This window comes from Pongo pygmaeus, chromosome 2, assembly GCF_028885625.2.
Source record: "Pongo pygmaeus isolate AG05252 chromosome 2, NHGRI_mPonPyg2-v2.0_pri, whole genome shotgun sequence".
NCBI lineage: Eukaryota > Metazoa > Chordata > Mammalia > Primates > Hominidae > Pongo > Pongo pygmaeus.
This window is the reverse complement of record NC_085930.1, coordinates 151,141,055-151,160,292: the sequence shown is the minus strand read 5'-3', so window position 1 is coordinate 151,160,292 and position 19,238 is coordinate 151,141,055. Positions and strand designations below refer to the sequence as shown.

General features: G+C 35.4%; 1 protein-coding gene across 6 annotated transcripts in view; it reads left to right on the top strand.

Annotated features, from left to right (window-relative positions):
• Window positions 1-19,238, top strand: part of ATR (ATR serine/threonine kinase) — a 133,752-nt gene that overhangs the window by 102,665 nt on the left and 11,849 nt on the right. For 3 of the 6 annotated variants that reach the window (XR_008501553.2, XM_054481294.2, XM_054481295.2), the window contains exons 37-42: window positions 10,484-10,581; window positions 11,098-11,330; window positions 12,588-12,722; window positions 14,129-14,338; window positions 15,423-15,566; window positions 18,537-18,687. Coding sequence is in view for 5 of the 6 variants with exons in the window: in XM_054481294.2 (XP_054337269.1) it covers window positions 10,484-10,581; window positions 11,098-11,330; window positions 12,588-12,722; window positions 14,129-14,338; window positions 15,423-15,566; window positions 18,537-18,687 (971 nt within the window). In the remaining variant the exon portion in view is untranslated. The remainder of the gene's footprint in view (window positions 1-10,483; window positions 10,582-11,097; window positions 11,331-12,587; window positions 12,723-14,128; window positions 14,339-15,422; window positions 15,567-18,536; window positions 18,688-19,238) is intronic. The other 3 variants (XM_063662269.1, XM_063662268.1, XM_063662270.1) reach the window with 3 other exon arrangements.

Below are 19,238 nucleotides of genomic sequence, written 5' to 3'. Positions count from 1 at the left end.
GTAATCCAGCATATAAACAGAACCAAAGACAAAAACCACATGATTATCTCAATAGATGCAGAAAAGGCCTTTGACAAAATTCAACAGCCCTTCATGCTAAAAACTCTCAATAAATTAAGTATTGATGGGACATATCTAAAAATAATAAGAGCTATTTATGACAGACCCACAGCCAATATCATACTGAATGGGCAAAAACTGGAAGCATTCCCTTTGAAAACTGGCACAAGACAGGGATGCCCTCTCTCACCACTCCTATTCAACATAGTGTTGGAAGTTCTGGCCAGGGCAATCAAGCAGGAGAAAGAAATAAAGGGTATTCAATTAGGAAAAGAGGAAGTCAAATTGTCCCTATTTACAGATGACATGATTGTATATCTAGAAAACCCCATTGTCTCAGCCCACAATCTCCTTAAGCTGATAAGCAAGTTCAGCAAAGTCTCAGGATACAAAATCAATGTACAAAAATCACAAGCATTCTTATACACCAATAACAGACAAACAGAGAGCCAAATCATGACTGAATTCCCATTCACAATTGCTTCAAAGAGAATAAAATACCTAGGAATCCAACTTACAAGGGATGTGAAGGACCTCTTCAAGGAGAACTACAAACCATTGCTCAAGGAAATAAAAGAGGATATAAAGAAATGGAAGAACATCCCATGCTCATGGATAGGAAGAAACAATATTGTGAAAATGGCCATATTGCCCAAGGGAATTTATAGATTCAGTGCTATCCCCATCAAGCTACCAACGACTTTCTTCACAGAATTGGAAAAAACTACTTTAAAGTTCATATGGAACCAAAAAAGAGCCCGCATTGCCAAGTCAATCCTAAGCCAAAAGAACAAAGCTGGAGGCATCATGCTACCTGACTTCAAACTATACTCCAAGGCTATGGTAACCAAAACAGCATGGTACCGGTACCAAAACAGAGACATAGACCAATGGAACAGAACAGAGCCCTCAGAAATAATGCCACACATGTACAACTATCTGATCTTTGACCACCCTTAGAAAAACAAGCAATGGGGAAAGGATTCCCTATTTAACAAATGGTGCTGGGAAAACTGGCTAGCCATATGTAGAAAGCTGAAACTGGATCCCTTCCTTACACCTTATACAAAAATTAATTCAAGATGGATTAAAGACTTAAATGTCAGACTTAAAACCATAAAAACCCTAGAAGAAAACCTAGGCAATACCATTCAGGACATAGGCATGGGCAAGGACTTCATGTCTAAAACACCAAAAGCAATGGCAACAAAAGCCAAAATTGACAAATGGGGTCTAATTAAACTAAAGAGCTTCTGCACAGCAAAAGAAACTACCATCAGAGTGAGCGGGCAACCTACAGAATGGGAGAAAATTTTTGCAATCTACTCATCTGACAAAGAGCTAATATCCAGAATCTACAAAGAATTCAAACAAATTTACAAGAAAAAACCAACCCCATCAAAAAATGGGCAAAGGATATGAACAGACACTTCTCAAAAGAAGACATTTATGCAGCCAACAGACACATGAAAAAATGCTCATCATCACTGGCCATCAGAGAAATGCAAATCAAAACCACAATGAGATACCATCTCACACCAGTTAGAATGGCAATCATTAAAAAGTCAGGAAACAACAGGTGCTGGAGAGGATGTGGAGAAATAGGAACACTTTTACACTGTTGGTGGGACTGTCAACTAGTTCAACCATTGTGGAAGTCAGTGTGGCGATTCCTCAGGGATCTAGAACTAGAAATACCATTTGACCCAGCCATCCCATTACTGGGTATATACCCAAAGGACTATAAATCATGCTGCTATAAAGACAGATGCACATGTATGTTTATTGTGGCACTATTCACAATAGCAAAGACTTGGAACCAACCCAAATGTCCAACAATCATAGACTGGATTAAGAAAATGTGGCATATATACACCATGGAATACTATGCAGCCATAAAAAATGATGAGTTCATGTCCTTTGTAGGGATATGGATGAAGCTGGAAACCATCATTCTCAGGAAATTATTGCAAGGACAAAAAACCAAACACCGCATGTTCTCACTCATAGGTGGGAATTGAACAATGAGAACACTTGGATACAGGAAGGGGAACATCACACACTGGGGCCTGTTGTGGGGTGAGGGGCTGGGGGGAGGGATAGCATTAGGAGATATACCTAATGTTAAATGACGAGTTAATGGGTGCAGCACACCAGCATGGCACATGTATACATACGTAAAATCCTGCACGTTGTGCACATGTACTCTAGAACTTAAAGTATAATTTAAAATATATATATATAAAAAACATGACATGTATATAAGTTATAAAGCATAATAATAGAATGAACATCCATTAATCTAGTCTAACCTTTATGTCACCCCTCTATCCCTGGAGGCAACCACTATTTCCAATTTTGTGTTTTTTATTCCTTTGTTTTTTAAAATAAAAGAAGCTTTTTAAAAAAAAATTTTTTTTTTTTAAATTATGTGTAGAAGGAATGTACCTCAACACAGTAAAGACCATGTATGATAACCCCAAAGATAACATCATACTCAGTGGTGAAAAGTTCAAAGCTTTACCTCTAAGATTAAGACAAAGATGCCCACTCTTGCCACTTATATTCAATATAGTACCAGGAATCCTAGCCATAGCAATTCGAGAAGAGAGAGAAATAAAAGGCATCCAAATTGGAAAAGAAGTCATCAATTTTTTTCTGTTTGCAGACAACATTATTTTATATACTGAAACCCTAAGACTCCAATAAAAAACTATTAGAACAAATAAATGAATTCAATAAAGTTGCAGGATATAAAGGCAACATACAAAAGTAAGTAGCATTTCTATACACTAACAACAGAGTACTCGCAGATAAATTAAGAAGACAATCTCATTTACAGTAGCTACAAAAAATAAAATAAAATACTTGGGAATAAATATAAGGCAAAAGACCCATACAATGAAAACTATAAAACATTGATGAAAAGAAATTGAAGACATAAACAAATGGAAAGATATCCTATTTATGTATTGGAAGAATTAATATTATTAAAATGTTCATACTGCCCAAAGTGATCTACAGATTCAATGTAGTTTCTATCAAAATTCCAATAGCTTTTCCTTTCTTTCCTTTTGTTTTGTTTTGTTTAAAAATTCTGGCTGGGCATAGTGGCTCACACCCATAATCCCAGCACTTTGGGAAGCTGAGGCAGGTGGATCACTTCAGGTCAGGAGTTTGAGACCAGCCTGGCCAACATAGTGAAACCTGGTCTCTACTAAAAATACAAAAATTAGCCAGGCATGGTGGCACACGTCTGTAATACCAGCTACTAGGGAGGCTGAGGCAGAAGAATTGCTTGAACCCAGGAGGCGGAGGTTACAGTGAACCGAGATCGTGCCTCTGCACTCCAGACTGGGAGTCTCAAAAAAAAAAAAAAAAAAAAAAAAATCCAATAACTTTTTTCACAGAAGTAGAGAAAAAAATCCTAAAATTTGTATGGACCTAGAAAAGACCTCAGATAACCAAAGAAATCTTGAGCAAGAACAAAACTGGCCAGGCGTGGTGGCTCACACCTGTAATCATAGCACTTTGGGAGGCTGAGGTGAGTGGATTGCCTGAACTCAGGAGTTCAAGATCAGCCAGGGCAACACGGTGAAACCCCATCTCTACTAAAATACAGAAAATTAGCTGGGCATGGTGGCATGTGCCTGTAATCCTAGCTACTCAGGAGGCTGAGGCAGGAGAATTGCTGGCACCCGGGAGATGGAGGTTACAATGAGCCGAGATTGTGCCATTGCACTCCAGCCTGGGTGACAGAGTGAGACTATGTCTCTAAAAAAAAAAAAGAATAAAGCTGAAGGCATCACACTACCTGACTTCAAAATATACCATAAAGCTATAGTAATCAAAACAGTATGACATTAGTATTAAAATGGCTACATAGTCCAATGGAACAGAGACCCTAGAAATGAATCCACGCATTTACACTCAATTGATCTTTGACAAAGGTGCCAAGAACCCACAATGCAGAAAGGACAGTCTCTTCGATAAATGGTGTTGGGACAACTGGATGTCCACATGCAATAAAATGGAATTACACTCTTACCTTACACCATATACAAAAATCAACTCAAAATGGCTTAAAAACTTACTGGGTACATAAAGAAATGAAGGCAGAAATAAAGATGTTCTTTGAAACCAACGAGAACAAAGACACAACATACCAGAATCTCTGGGACACATTCAAAGCAGTGTGTAGAGGGAAATTTATAGCACTAAATGCCCACAAGAGAAAGCAGGAAAGATCCAAAATTGACACCCTAACATCACAATTAAAAGAACTAGAAAAGCAAGAGCAAACACATTCAAAAGCTAGCAGAAGGCAAGAAATAACTAAAATCAGAGCAAAACTGAAGGAAATAGAGACACAAAAAACCCTTCACAAAATTAATGAATCCAGGAGCTGGCTTTTTGAAAGGATCAACAAAATTGATAGACCGCTAGCAAGACTAATAAAGAAGAAAAGAGAGAAGAATCAAATAGACGCAATAAAAAATGATAAAGGGGATACCACCACTGATCCCACAGAAATACAAACTACCATCAGAGAATACTACAAACACCTCTACGCAAATAAACTAGAAAATCTAGAAGAAATGGATAAATTCCTCGACACATACACCCTCCCAAGACTAAACCAGGAAGAAGTTGAATCTCTGAATAGACCAATAACAGGCTCTGAAATTGTGGCAGTAATCAATAGCTTACCAACCAAAAAGAGTCCAGGACCAGATGGATTCACAGCCAAATTCTACCAGAGGTACAAGGAGGAACTGGTACCATTCCTTCTGAAACTATTCCAACCAATAGAAAAAGAGGGAATCCTCCCTAACTCATTTTATGAGGCCAGCATCATCCTGATACCAAAGCCAGGCAGAGACACAACAAAAAAAGAGAATTTTAGACCAATATCCCTGATGAACATTGATGCAAAAATCCTCAATAAAATACTGGCAAACCGAATCCAGCAGCACATCAAAAAGCTTATCCACCATGATCAAGTGGGCTTCGTCCCTGGGATGCAAGGCTGGTTCAATATACGCAAATCAATAAATGTAATCCAGCATATAAACAGAACCAAAGACAAAAACCACATGATTATCTCAATAGATGCAGAAAAGGCCTTTGACAAAATTCAACAACCCTTCATGCTAAAAACTCTCAATAAATTAGGTATTGATGGGACGTATCTCAAAATAATAAGAGCTATCTATGACAAACCCACAGCCAATATCATACTGAATGGGCAAAAACTGGAAGCATTCCCTTTGAAAACTGGCACAAGACAGGGATGCCCTCTCTCACCACTCCTATTCAACATAGTGTTGGAAGTTCTGGCCAGGGCAATTAGGCAGGAGAAGGAAATAAAGGGTATTCAATTAGGAAAAGAGGAAGTCAAATTGTCCCTGTTTGCAGATGACATGATTCTATATCTGGAAAACCCATTGTCTCAGCCCAAAATCTTTTTAAGCTGATAAGCAAGTTCAGCAAAGTCTCAGGATACAAAATCAATGTGCAAAAATCACAAGCATTCTTATACACCAATAACAGAGAAACAGAGAGCCAAATCATGAGTGAACTCCCATTCACAATTGCTTCAAAGAGAATAAAATACCTAGAAATCCACCTTACAAGGGACGTGAAAGACCTCTTCAAGGAGAACTACAAACCACTGCTCAATGAAATAAAAGAGGATACAAAGAAATGGAAGAACATTCCATGCTCATGGGTAGGAAGAATGAATATCATGAAAATGGCCATACTGCCCAAGGTAATTTATAGATTCAATGCCATCCCCATCAAGCTACTAATGACTTTCTTCACAGAATTGGAAAAAACTACTTTAAAGTTCATATGGAACCAAAAAAGAGCCTGCATCGCCAAGTCAATCCTAATCCAAAAGAACAAAGCTGGAGGCATCACACTACCTGATTTCAAACTATATACAAGGCTACAGTAACCAAAACAGCATGGTACTGGTACCAAAACAGAGAGATAGATCAATGGAACAGAACACAGCCCTCAGAAATAACATCGCATATCTACAACTATCTGATCTTTGACAAACCTGACAAAAACAAGCAATGGGGAAAGGATTCCCTATTTAATTAATGGTGCTGGGAAAACTGGCTAGCCATATGTAGAAAGCTGAAACTGGATCCCTTCCTTACACCTTATACAAAAATTAATTCAAGATGGATTAAAGACTTAAACGTTAGACCTAAAACCATAAAAACCCTAGAAGAAAACCTAGGCAGTACCATTCAGTACATAGGCATGGGCAAGGACTTCATGTCTAAAACACCAAAAGCAATGGCAACAAAAGCCAAAATTGACAAATGGGGTCTAATTAAACTAAAGAGCTTCTGCACAGCAAAAGAAACTACCATCAGAGTGAACGGGCAACCTACAAAATGGGAGAAAATTTTCGCAACCTACTCATCTGACAAAGGGCTAATATCCAGAATCTACAATGAACTCAAACAAATTTACAAGAACAAAACAAACAACCCCATCAAAAAGTGGGCGAAGGACATGAACAAACACTTCTCAAAAGAAGACATTTATGCAGCCAAAAAACACATGAAAAAATGCTCCCCATCACTGGCCATCAGAGAAATGCAAATCAAAACCACAGTGAGATGCCATCTCACACCAGTTAGAATGGCAATCATTAAAAAGTCAGGAAACAACAGGTGCTGGAGAGGATGTGGGGAAATAGGAACACTTTTACACTGTTGGTGGGACTGTCAACTAGTTCAATCCTTGTGGAAGTCAGTGTGGCGATTCCTCAGGGATCTAGAACTAGAAATACCATTTGACCCAGCCGTCCCATTACTGGGTATATACCCAAAGGACTATAAATCATGCTGCTATAAGGACAGATGCACATGTATGTTTATTGTGGCACTATTCACAATAGCAAAGACTTGGAACCAAGCCAAATGTCCAACAATGATAGACTGGATTAAGAAAATGTGGCACATATACACCATGGAATACTATGCAGCCATAAAAAATGATGAGTTCATGTCCTTTGTAGGGACATGGATGAAATTGGAAATCATCATTCTCAGTAAACTTTCGCAAGGACAAAAAACCAAACACCGCATGTTCTCACTCATAGGTGGGAACTGAACAATGAGAACACATGGACACAGGAAGGGGAACATCACATTCTGGGAACTGTTGTGGGGTGGGGGGAGGGGGGAGGGATAGCTTTAGGGGATATACCTAATGCTAAATGACGAGTTAAATGGTGCAGCACACCAGCATGGCACAGGTATACATATGTAACTAACCTGCACATTGTGCACATGTACCCTAAAACTTAAAGTATAATAATAATAAAATAAAATTTAAAAAAAATAAAGACCTGAAGCTGTAAAACTACTAGAAGAAAACATAGAGGAAAAGGTTCATGGCATTGGTTTGGGCAATAATTTTTTTGTATATGAACCAAAAAGCACAGCCAACAAAAGCAAATATAGACAAATGATATTATACAAACCAAAAGACTTCTGCATAGCCAAGGAAACAATCAACAGAGTGAAAGGACAACCTATAGAGTGGGAGAATGTATTTGCAAACCACGTATCTGATAGGGGGTTAATAGCCAAAATAGGTAAGGAACTCAAACAACTTAATAGTAAGAAAACAAATCACCTGGCCAGGCATGGTGGCTCATGCATGTAGTCCCAGCACTTTGAGAGGCTGAGGCAGATGGATCGTTTGAGCCCAGGAGTTCAAGACCAGCCTGGGCAACATGGTGAAACCCGCATCTCTACAAAAAAAATACAAAAATTATTCGGGGATGGTGGTATGCACCTGCAGTCCCAGCTGCTCAGGAGGCTGAGGCAGGGGTGTCACTTGAGCCTGGGAGGTGGAGGTTGCAGTGAGCCAGGATCATATCACTGCACTCCAGCTCAGGCAACAAAGCCAGATCCTGTCTGAAAAAATAAAAATAAAGATAGAAAAAAGGGAACAAATTACCCAATTAAAAAAAATGGGCAAAGAGTCTGAGCAGACATTGTTCAAAAGAAGACATAAAAATGACCAACAGAGGTATATAAAAAACGTTCAGCATCGTTAATCATCAGATAAATGCAAATTAAAAACACAATGAGATGTCACCTCACACTTGTTTGAATGGCTATCATATAAAAGACAAAAGATAACAAGCATTGGAGAGGATATGGGGAAAAGGGAACCCTTATACACTGTTGGTGGGAAGGTAAATTAGTACAGGCATTATGGAAAACAGCACGGAGATTCCTTAAAAATTAAAAATAGAAATATCATATGATCTAGCAATCCCACTATGGGGTATATATCTAAAGGAAATTAAATCAATATGTTGAAGAGATGTCTGCACTCCCATGTTCATTGCAGCATCTTCACAACAGCCAAGCTATGGAATCAAACTAAGTGTCCACAACATGGGAATGGATAAAGAAAATGTGGCATATGTATGTATACTTATACACACACACACACACACACACACACACACACACACACAATGGAATAGTATTCAGCCTTAAAAAAGAAGGAATCCTGTTATTTGTGAGAACATGGATGAACCTGGAGATTATTCTATGTGAAGTAAGCCTGGCACAGAAAGATTAATACTGAATTATCTTACTTATATGTAGAATCTAAAAATGTTGAACTCATAGAACTAGAGAGTAGAATGGTGATTACCAGGGGTTGGGGTAATGAGGAGTTGGGGAGATGTTGGTCAAAGGACATAAAACTTCAGTTAAATAGAAGGAATAAATTAAAGAGATCTACTCTACAACATGGTCACTATAGTTAACAAATGTTTTGTATTGAAAATTGCTGAGAATAGATTTTATTCCACAACAAAATAAATATGTCAAATAATTAGCATGCGTGAGTTAGCTTGGTTTAGCTCTTCCACAATGTATACATGTTTCAAAACATGTGCACAATAAATATACACAATTTTTATTTGTCAATTTAAATAAATGAAATGTTTAAAAACAAAAACATCATGTTGTGCACCTTTAAAAAAAACCTGCTAGCTCTCCTAATTTCTGGTTAAATTAATCTTTACAAAATAAGAAGGGGAAAAGAAAGTCCCCACTTCTTCTGTAGTTGTAGAATGGTAAATGCAATTCTATGTCATTAAACTGTCTCTATGGGTCTCAAAAAGATATCTGTACATTCATGTTCATAGCAACATTATTCACAATAGCTAAAACATGAAAGCAGTGCAAGAGTTCATTGGGAGATTAATTGATCAGCAAAATGTGATGTAGACACAATGGAATATTATTCTGCTTTAAAAAGGAAGGAAATTCTGACATATGGTACAACATGGATGAACCTCGAGGACATTATGCTAAGTGAAATAAGCCAGTCACAAAAAGGACAAATACTGTATGTTTCCACTTATATGAGGTACCTTCAATGGTCAAATTCATGAAGACAGAAAGTAGAATGGTGGTTGCCAGAGACTAGGTGGGGAAGGAGATGGGAAGTTACTGTTTAATAGGTACGAGGTTCCAATTTGGGAAGATGAAAAAAGTTCTGGAGGGGGAATGGTGGTGATGATTACGCAACAACGTGAATGTACAACCATATTAATATAACACTGAACTGTATACTTAAAAATGGTTGTGATGGTACATTTTATGTTATGTATGTTTTACCACAATAAAATTTCTTTTGAAAATAAACTGATGTCCAGGCCCCCAAAAAATTCAAGAAGGAGAGAACTTTAACTTTTCACAAATTTTACCAGAAACAGCGTTGAGTGGTTGGTTTGTAGCATGGTGCGGAAACTAGACCTGTTGGAAGATGTATACTGGTGAGTGGCAAGATGCTAAGATTGGAAAATTATGGAGATAAAATATTCTGAATATTTGAATCCCAGGCAGAATCATTTATATAGTTTTAATATGTAGGTAATGATTCCTGTTTTTTAATAAGGGGAGAGCATGATAAAGCCAGAATTTCAGGAATGTTAGTCTGGAATTTATTGAAGGGTAGAAATATGGATTTAGGGTGACCAAGTTATTATAATTTCCCAGAAATGGAATGATTGGACCTAACCTAGGCTTATGGCCAAAGAATGCAAATGAAGGCACAGAGATCCTAAGGAAAAATTGAAAGAAGTATTGATAGACTTTGATTAGAGCAGAATTTGTATAATGTACAAATTCTGTATACTGTAAGTGGAAACATACAGTATGTACATGTTTTTGGTACAGGGAATATAGAGCTAAGTGAGCTAAAAAGGAGACAGAGGAGTCAAAAATAACTTCTAGGAAGAAATATGGATACCATAATTTTTTTGAAAACCGTATGTGGTAGTTTGAATCTTTAAATTTTAATTCGTATAATATAAAAAAGACAGCTATGCTAATGGTGTTTCTTGTCTATATAATTGCAGATCTCTACAATATGGAAATCAGTTCATATATCAGTCAATGCCACGAATGTTAACTCTATGGCTTGATTATGGTACAAAGGCATATGAATGGGAAAAAGGTATAACTCTTCACGTAAAAATTTCAAAGGACTAGGAATTATAACTTTGGTATAGAGTCAGATTTGGCTGGACAGTCTAATTTCCTAAAAGCTTGGAATGAATTTGATAATTAAGATATTATGTAAGTGTGAGTAAGATACTAAATGTTAAAAAGGAAAGACAAATCATAGACTTTTAAAGTAGTTTTAATTCAGGGCCACAAATACAAATCTGATTATTTCTTGATGAACCTAACACATATTAAAATGTGTTAGTTTTAGCCAAATAATTTACCCTAAAAATTAAAATGGATAGTGAAAATTAATGTCCCTTGGGTTTTTGAATGGCTCTAAATATTTTTTCTAGTTGGACAGAGACAACTATCTTTTCACAAATTGGCAAGTGATCTAACCTTGGGCATGGGAATAACATACTTTAAAGCTATTTTTAAAACAAAATTTTTCTTCTGTGAAATGAACTGATATACTGATTTTTCTCTTTCCTTTACTGTTTTTTAAAATTATTTCTTCCCCCAGCTGGCCGCTCCGATCGTGTACAAATGAGGAATGATTTGGGTAAAATAAACAAGGTTATCACAGAGCATACAAACTATTTAGCTCCATATCAATTTTTGACTGCTTTTTCACAATTGATCTCTCGAATTTGTCATTCCCATGATGAAGTTTTTGTTGTCTTGATGGAAATAATAGCCAAAGTATTTCTAGCCTATCCTCAACAAGCAATGTGGATGATGACAGCTGTGTCAAAGGTAAAAGGGTCTTTTACCTTTTTATATGAAAAGATCTTTTACCATTTTATATGAACTTGATTATGTAATACTAATATGTAGATACAAGTTCCAGGGCTACTCTCCTATATTAGATTAGTAATTTAAATTTTTTTTAAAGAGAGAAATTTATAGCATTATATCTTAATATTTGGATATATTTACCATATGAAATGAAGTAACTAGTATGTTTAAGATCAAATAATTCAGCATGTGTTTTCTTTATGAAGTCTAGTAAACAGTTAATGCTTGATGCAAAATGGTTACCTATGTTTTCACAAATATTTTAATCCAAACTACCTGAATTTTTATTTTTTTTCCCTTAAAAAACAGGGTCTTTCTCTGTTGCCCAGGCTGGAATGCAGTGGTGGGATCATAGCTCAGTGCAGCCTCAAAGTCCTGGGTTCAAGTGATCCTCTTGCCTCAGCTTCCCAGTAGCTAGGATGATAGGGGTGTGTCACCATGTACAGTTAATTTTTAAATTCTTTTTGTATAGATGGGATCTTGCTGTGTTGCTCAGGCTGGGCTGAAACTCTTGGGCTCAAGTGATCTTTCTGCTTTGGCCTCCCAAAGTGCTGGAATTACAGGCATGAGCTATCATGCCCTTCCAGTACCTGAACTATTAATACTAAAAAACCATTATTGCATCATTAATGGGAATTCACATGTTGGTCAATATATGTAATAAGTAAATATTTAGAGAATTTAGACAATACAGAGACATAAAACAAAAATTAAAATTCACACCTTGGGCCATTCATTAATGTTTTGATGTAATTTTATTTGTATATTTTCTAGCATATTTTAACACTAAATTTAATTATGTTGCCATACAATTTCATATTTTTCACTTTATTGTTTCCATGTTATTAAATATAATTTGAAGATATAATTTTAATATATAAAATTCTAAAAAATAGCCTTCAATAACTTATTTAACTGTTTAGTTAATCATTAAGGTTATTTCTATTTTTCTTGCAATTGTAACACATCTAGATATGTCTATGTTTATTCTCATTTGGAATTATTTCTTCAGGGCAGATCCCTATAACTTTATAATTCACAAAGTTATAGGGTGGCAATATTTGTATGGCTCTTGATAGCATTGCCAAATAAATTTTCAGGAAATTTGTATCATATAAACTCTCATCATGAATACTTTTTAAGTTTTTTGTCAAGCAAAAAATTTATCTTTTAAAAATCCTGTATAAAATAGCATTTAACTCTTTTTTATGACAGTCATCTTATCCCATGCGTGTGAACAGATGCAAGGAAATCCTCAATAAAGCCATTCATATGAAAAAATCCTTAGAGAAGTTTGTTGGAGATGCAACTCGCCTAACAGATAAGCTTCTAGAATTGTGCAATAAACCGGTACTATCATAATCTTAGTGCTTATAAACTGATGTTGGGTAATTATATATATATATGTATATAATTTGAGCGGATTTTCTCATTTGATTAATTAAATTAAAATTCTAACATATAGGTGTACACATATATCAAAATGTATTATATATTTTAATTATGTATGATTTATCTTAATAAAGCAGTTTTTAATATTTCTAATACATCTTACTTCCAAATACCCTCTAATATTTCTAAAAGTTCTTCTTAATGTAAATTAAGAATTTTCCGAGAGTAGATATCCATGTTTCTCAGTAATTTTTAGTAGAGAATATGAAATGTAAGTATGTAAAATATTCTAAGTTACTTATGGTAGTCTCTATGATTATATCATATCTTTAAACTTTCAAAATTCATATACATTATTAAACTACACTTATGATTGGGAAGAGGGTTGGGGTTTTGCTTTTCATTCTTTTAGTATACATTTCAGTGCCTATGAGGGGACAAGCACTATGCTAAGGGAAACAAGATGAATAAAATCTGTTCTCATGCCTGAGGTGCTTATAGTCTTTTAGGGAACTAAGCAGATGGTTATCTAGAGTAATAAGTACTTTTTTCAGTAGATTTGTGACTAAAGTAGGAACATGGTTACGGGAGTAACCCCATAATTCTACCTAAAGTATTAGAGAAAAACCCCCAAGGATGTATAGGAAAGATAAAAGTGGGAGGTGGGGGTGCTTATAAGGAGGAAGAGAGAAGCTCTTTAATAAGGTACATAGCTAGACCTCACTTGACAAATATTCAGAGTCCATCAGTGTTTATAGATGAAAAGATACAGACTATTTCTCACCTTTCCTTTATCAATAAACATCTCAAAAGGGTAATCTGCATTTATTATCTCCATTAATCCCATTTGACCTCTGATGCACTTGACATTATCAAAAACAGTGTTATGGTGGCCAACATTTATTAAAACACTAACACTGTTGTAAGTGCTTTACATGTACAGGTTTCCAGTTCTTTATCTGAAACCTTTGTGGCAAGCTACACTTAGAAATTTAGGATTTTTAAGATTTTAGTGCATATTTAATATTTGATATTTCCACTGAGGGTAACCTGTTGGAGTATCCCATAATCAAATACATAACTGTTTCTTCAGTGACAGTTTAATTTACAGAGCTCTTTGGATTTTCTAATATCTGATAATAGATTATAGGCCTCTACTCTCTCCTTTAATCATTAAACAATACTATGATGTAGGTACTATTATTAATGAGGTAAATGACAGAGGTTAAAATGGGATGATTAGGAAATACTTAGAAAACCACAGACTGCTGAACCTTTGTAATCAAAATATTGTAAAAGTGAAATTTTTGTTATAGTTGAATTTAAGGTAAACAGAAATTAAAATGCACTATTTATTTTTTCAGGTTGATGGAAGTAGTTCCACATTAAGCATGAGCACTCATTTTAAAATGCTTAAAAAGCTGGTAGAAGAAGCAACATTTAGTGAAATCCTCATTCCTCTACAGTCAGTCATGATACCTACACTTCCATCAATTCTGGGTACCCATGCTAACCATGCTAGCCATGAGCCATTTCCTGGACATTGGGCCTATATTGCAGGGTTTGATGATATGGTAAACTTCAGTTTTATATGACTATGATTTTAAAATTTAGTTGTTAAAAACTTCAAATTAAGATAAAAAATGTATTTCACAAAATCTACGTGAATCTTATTTGTGAAGAAAAAAATAAATGGAAATACAGAAGAGTAAAACTAAACTCATTTGTACTGATGGCAAAAAAATTTCAGTGATTAAAAAAAGTTCTGATTCATGATTCACATTCACCCTAATGTTTTGATTTTTCAAATGCTCCTATTGTTTTAGTATGACTATAATCTTTATTTTTTCACAATTTGATTTTTCTTTTCTTTTCTTTTTTTTTTTTGGAAACAGGGTCTCATTCTGTTGCCCAGGTTGGAATACAGTGGTGTGATCTCAGCTCACTGCAACCTCTGCCTCTTAGGCTCAAGCAATTTGCTCACCTCAGCCTCCTGAGTAGCTGGGACTACAGGTGCATGTCACCATGCCCAGCTAATTTTTTAAATTTTTTGTAGATATGGGGTTTCGTCATGTTGCCCAGGCTAGTCTCGAACTCCTAGGCTCAAGCCATTCTCCTGCTCAGCCTTCCCAAGTGTTAGTATAACAAACATAAGCCACTGTACCCAGTCTATGCTTTGTTTTTAATTTAAGCAGTATTATTCATCTTATTTACTCACTTCATTAGGTACACTTAATTTTGGAGGAGTTTGTTTTTTCAAAAATCAAATTACTTTTAATTGATAAAGCTTGAAAAACAGAGTCTCAGGCTCTGCAGAAAGATCCTGAAAAGATGTTTCAAAAATCTTTTAAACATTTTGACTGCTTTGAAGGGGCTGTCTAAATTTGAATATGTAAGTACTTGTATTGGCGATGAAGTAATCTTTTTATGTCATAGCTATTTTTAATGGGTGAAAATGTTTCTGTTCATACACAGTCATTCTTTTCATAGGTCATAGATAATTAAAATAAAAGATTTTTAAAATACAAATTCACTACATAATATAGCTGGTAATATTCTTTTTTTTTTTTTTTTTTTACATAACTCAAGGTTTATAATATATAGACATTTACACAGAAATTTTTGGCCCTAATTCATATATAACTCATCATCTTTTAGGTGGAAATTCTTGCTTCTCTTCAGAAACCAAAGAAGATTTCTTTAAAAGGGTCAGATGGAAAGTTCTACATCATGATGTGTAAGCCAAAAGATGACCTGAGAAAGGATTGTAGACTAATGGAATTCAATTCCTTGATTAATAAGGTTTGGAGATAGTTTGCTTTTATTTTATTTATTTATTTTTTATTTAAAAAATTTTTTTGACTATTATAAAACCAGATTGCTTTTATTTCAGAGTTGCTATAATTACTATCAATCTGATATAGGCATTTTAGTTTACAAACAGATCACTCTTAAAAAGCAGGAATGAAATATACTGTCTTTTTCATTTTCACTTAATTTTTTTATTGAGATAAAACGTACATACATAAAACTTAACATTTAACAGTTTTTGAAGTATATCGTTCAGTGGCATTAAGTACATTCACATTGTTGTACAACCATCACCACTATCCCTCTCCAAAACTTTTTTCATCTTCCCAAATTGGAACTCTGTGTCTATTAAACAATAACTTCCCATTTCCCTTCCCCTCCGCCTCCAGCAGCCACCATTTACTTTGTCTCCATGAATTTAACCATTTGAGGTACTTCATATAAGTGCAGTATTTCTCCTTTTATGACTGGCTTAAATCACTTGGCATTATTCAAAGTTCATTCATTTTATAGCATGTGTTAGAATTTTCTCCCTCTTAAAGCTGAATAATAGTCTATTGTTTCCATCCACATTTTATTTATCTATTTATCCAGTGATGGACATTTGGATGCTTCTGCCTTTTGGCTATTGTGTTAATATATTTATCAAAAGATAAATAGGCTGGGTGCAGTGGCTCATACCTGTAATCCTAACACTTTGGGAGGCCCAGGAAAGAGGACCACTTGAGGCCAAGGGTTTGAGACCAGCCTGGCCTATATAGTGAAACCCTGTCTTTACAAAAAATAAATAAATAAAAATTAGCCAGGCATGGTGGCACGTGCCTTGTAGCCCCAGCTACTCAGGAGGCTGAGGCAGGAGGATTGTTTGAGCCCAGGAGTTTGAGGCTACAGTGAGCTATGATCATGCCACTGCACTCTAGCCCAGATGACAGAGCCAAGACCCTGACTCTTAAAAATAAATAAATAGATAAATTAAAGGTAATCATTAGCATTTTTTCAGTTCTATTGGTATTTGATTTCTATCTCAAAGATGATATGAGGAATCTTATTAAAGGGTTATTATAAATGTATGGCTTTATGTATTTTGGATTATTCTGTAACCAGGTATTTGTAAATGCATAGTGTATGTTTTTTTTCCATTGGTAAAAATTGATCCATACTGTGGAAAGAAGAAACTTTATTACTTTTCTACAAGCTTTTTCTCCCTTCTTCTCATTGCCTTCCCACATTTTAAGCTCATAGATCTTTAGCATAGAAAAGATGTAGCAGTAGATGAGTTTGTTTTTTAAAAAAAGAACAGTTATAGTCTGCTTGGTTTAACCAAAAGTAATTTAAAAATTAATGCCACATTAAAAAGCTATTTCAAAAGCAATATGAAAAGGAGGATTATTTTTTATTTTAACATATTATTTGGGCTGGGTGTGGTGGCTCATGCCTGTAATCCCAGCTGAGGCGGGCAGATCACTTGAGGCCGGTAGTTCGAGACCAGCCTGGCCAACATGGCGAAAACCTTTCTCTACTAAAAATACAAAAATTAGCCAGGCATGGTTGTGTATGCCTGTATTCCCAGCTACTTGGGAGACTGAGGCATGAGAATTGGTTGAGCCTGGGAGGCGGAGGTTGCAGTGAGCCCAGATCATGCCACTGCACTCCAGCCTGGGTGACAGAGTGAGATTCTGTCTCAGCAACAACAACAACAAAAAGTATTGTTTGTTAAAATGGTACCTTAATTCACTAACTACTGAACCATTAGTATGTTCTCTCCAAAGCTCCCTGAGTGTTTTTCTGAGTATCAGATTTACTTGAGTATCAAGTGACCTGGCTTTAGTTTATAAATTTACATTAATCAGCTTTGTTACTTTAATTAAAGTATTTTGTTACATTTTCCCTCATAAACATGGTAAAATAAAATAGCCTGATTGTAAAAAACTATGTTAGTTTTGGAGGCCACACACTGATCTTTATATGAGATTCTATGGCCATATTGTTTTCCTGGTAGTTATGGAACCTATTTCCTAAAGTAAAATGTATTTTTGGTCAGTGATTGTGCTTTTGAATTGAGCAGGTATGCTTGCTTCATACAGGTCTAGAATTAAACATAATACTGTTTATTTTCACCTGATATACAGGATCAATCAGATGGAATATGTAAGGCTTTCTTCTGCTAAGGGATAGCTTTTGAAATAAGGTGTGATAAACCGCAAGAGAAGCAATACATTTTGAGGATGTCATAGAACTCATGCTCTTTTGTTTATGTGTTTTAGAAATAATTAAAATTGGCCAGGCGCGGTGGCTCATGCCTGTAATCCCAGCACTTTGGGAGGCCGAGGCAGGCGGATCACGAGGTCAGGAGATTGAGACCATCCTGGCTAACACGGTGAAACCCTGTCTTTACTAAAACTACAAAAAATTAGCTGGGCGTGGTGGCAGGCACCTATAGTCCCAGCTACTGGGGAGGCTGAGGCAGGAGAATGGCAAGAACCCGAGAGGCAGAGCTTGCAGTGAGCCGAGATTGAGCCACTGCACTCCAGCTTGGGCGACAGAGCAAGACTCCATCTCAAAAAAAAAAAAAAAAAGAAAAATTAAATAGCAGTCTCTGTGCCTAAAGACTTAATGTTTCAGTAATACCTATAAAGCAATAGAAAATAAAACAGCAGTATTTTGTCATTGTTAAATATACAACTTAAATATTTTAAATACAATATTCTTGTCACATTAATAGTGAATAATTAAAAAGAAGGACCTACCCAGGACATTTTTAATAATCTGTAAATAGATTAGAGATACTGTCCCAGTAGTTTCCTTCCCTACCATTCAGAAGAATTATTCATGTATACCACATAGTAAGCCTTCAACGACATTCTTTTGTTATGAAATGAACAATCTTTAAATATATTTGATATAACATTTAGAAATTTTGAGTTCTATCTTGTTTTTAAATTTATGTGTATTTTTTAACAGTGCTTAAGAAAAGATGCAGAGTCTCGTAGAAGAGAACTTCATATTCGAACATATGCAGTTATTCCACTAAATGATGAATGTGGGATTATTGAATGGGTGAACAACACTGCTGGTTTGAGACCTATTCTGACCAAACTATATAAAGAAAAGGGTACTAAAATTAATTCTTATACATATATAGTGTGGGTATAATAGCTACTAAGTTATATAATATGGGTATAATTGGTATTAATATATGTTAGCATATGTTTTTTGATATAAGCTATAGTGAAATTTCTAGATTTTATATACAGAAACACTTAAGTGTTTCCATCCCTTCCTTCCTTCCTTCCTTCCTTCCTTCCATTTTGATTCCTTCCCTGTCATCATCCCAACAGGATTTGAGGTAGCTTACAAAACTATATATGAATATTTGTTTTTCACAGATATTGGTTAACAATTCTGAAACTATGTATATACAGTACTAGTTTTCAGCAAATAAGTAAATATGTTGTATAATGAGAGCCAGTTTTCTCACTATTGGAGAAAGGAAAGAGAGAAGGCTAGAATGAAGTCTGACATTTTAGATTGGAATAAGAGGCTCCAATTGTCCAAACCTGGAATAATTTGAGTAACAAAATAAATAATGATTATAAACTATTATAACCCATGGAATAAACAAATAAACATGAGTCCATACTGATATAAACAGATATTTGAGTA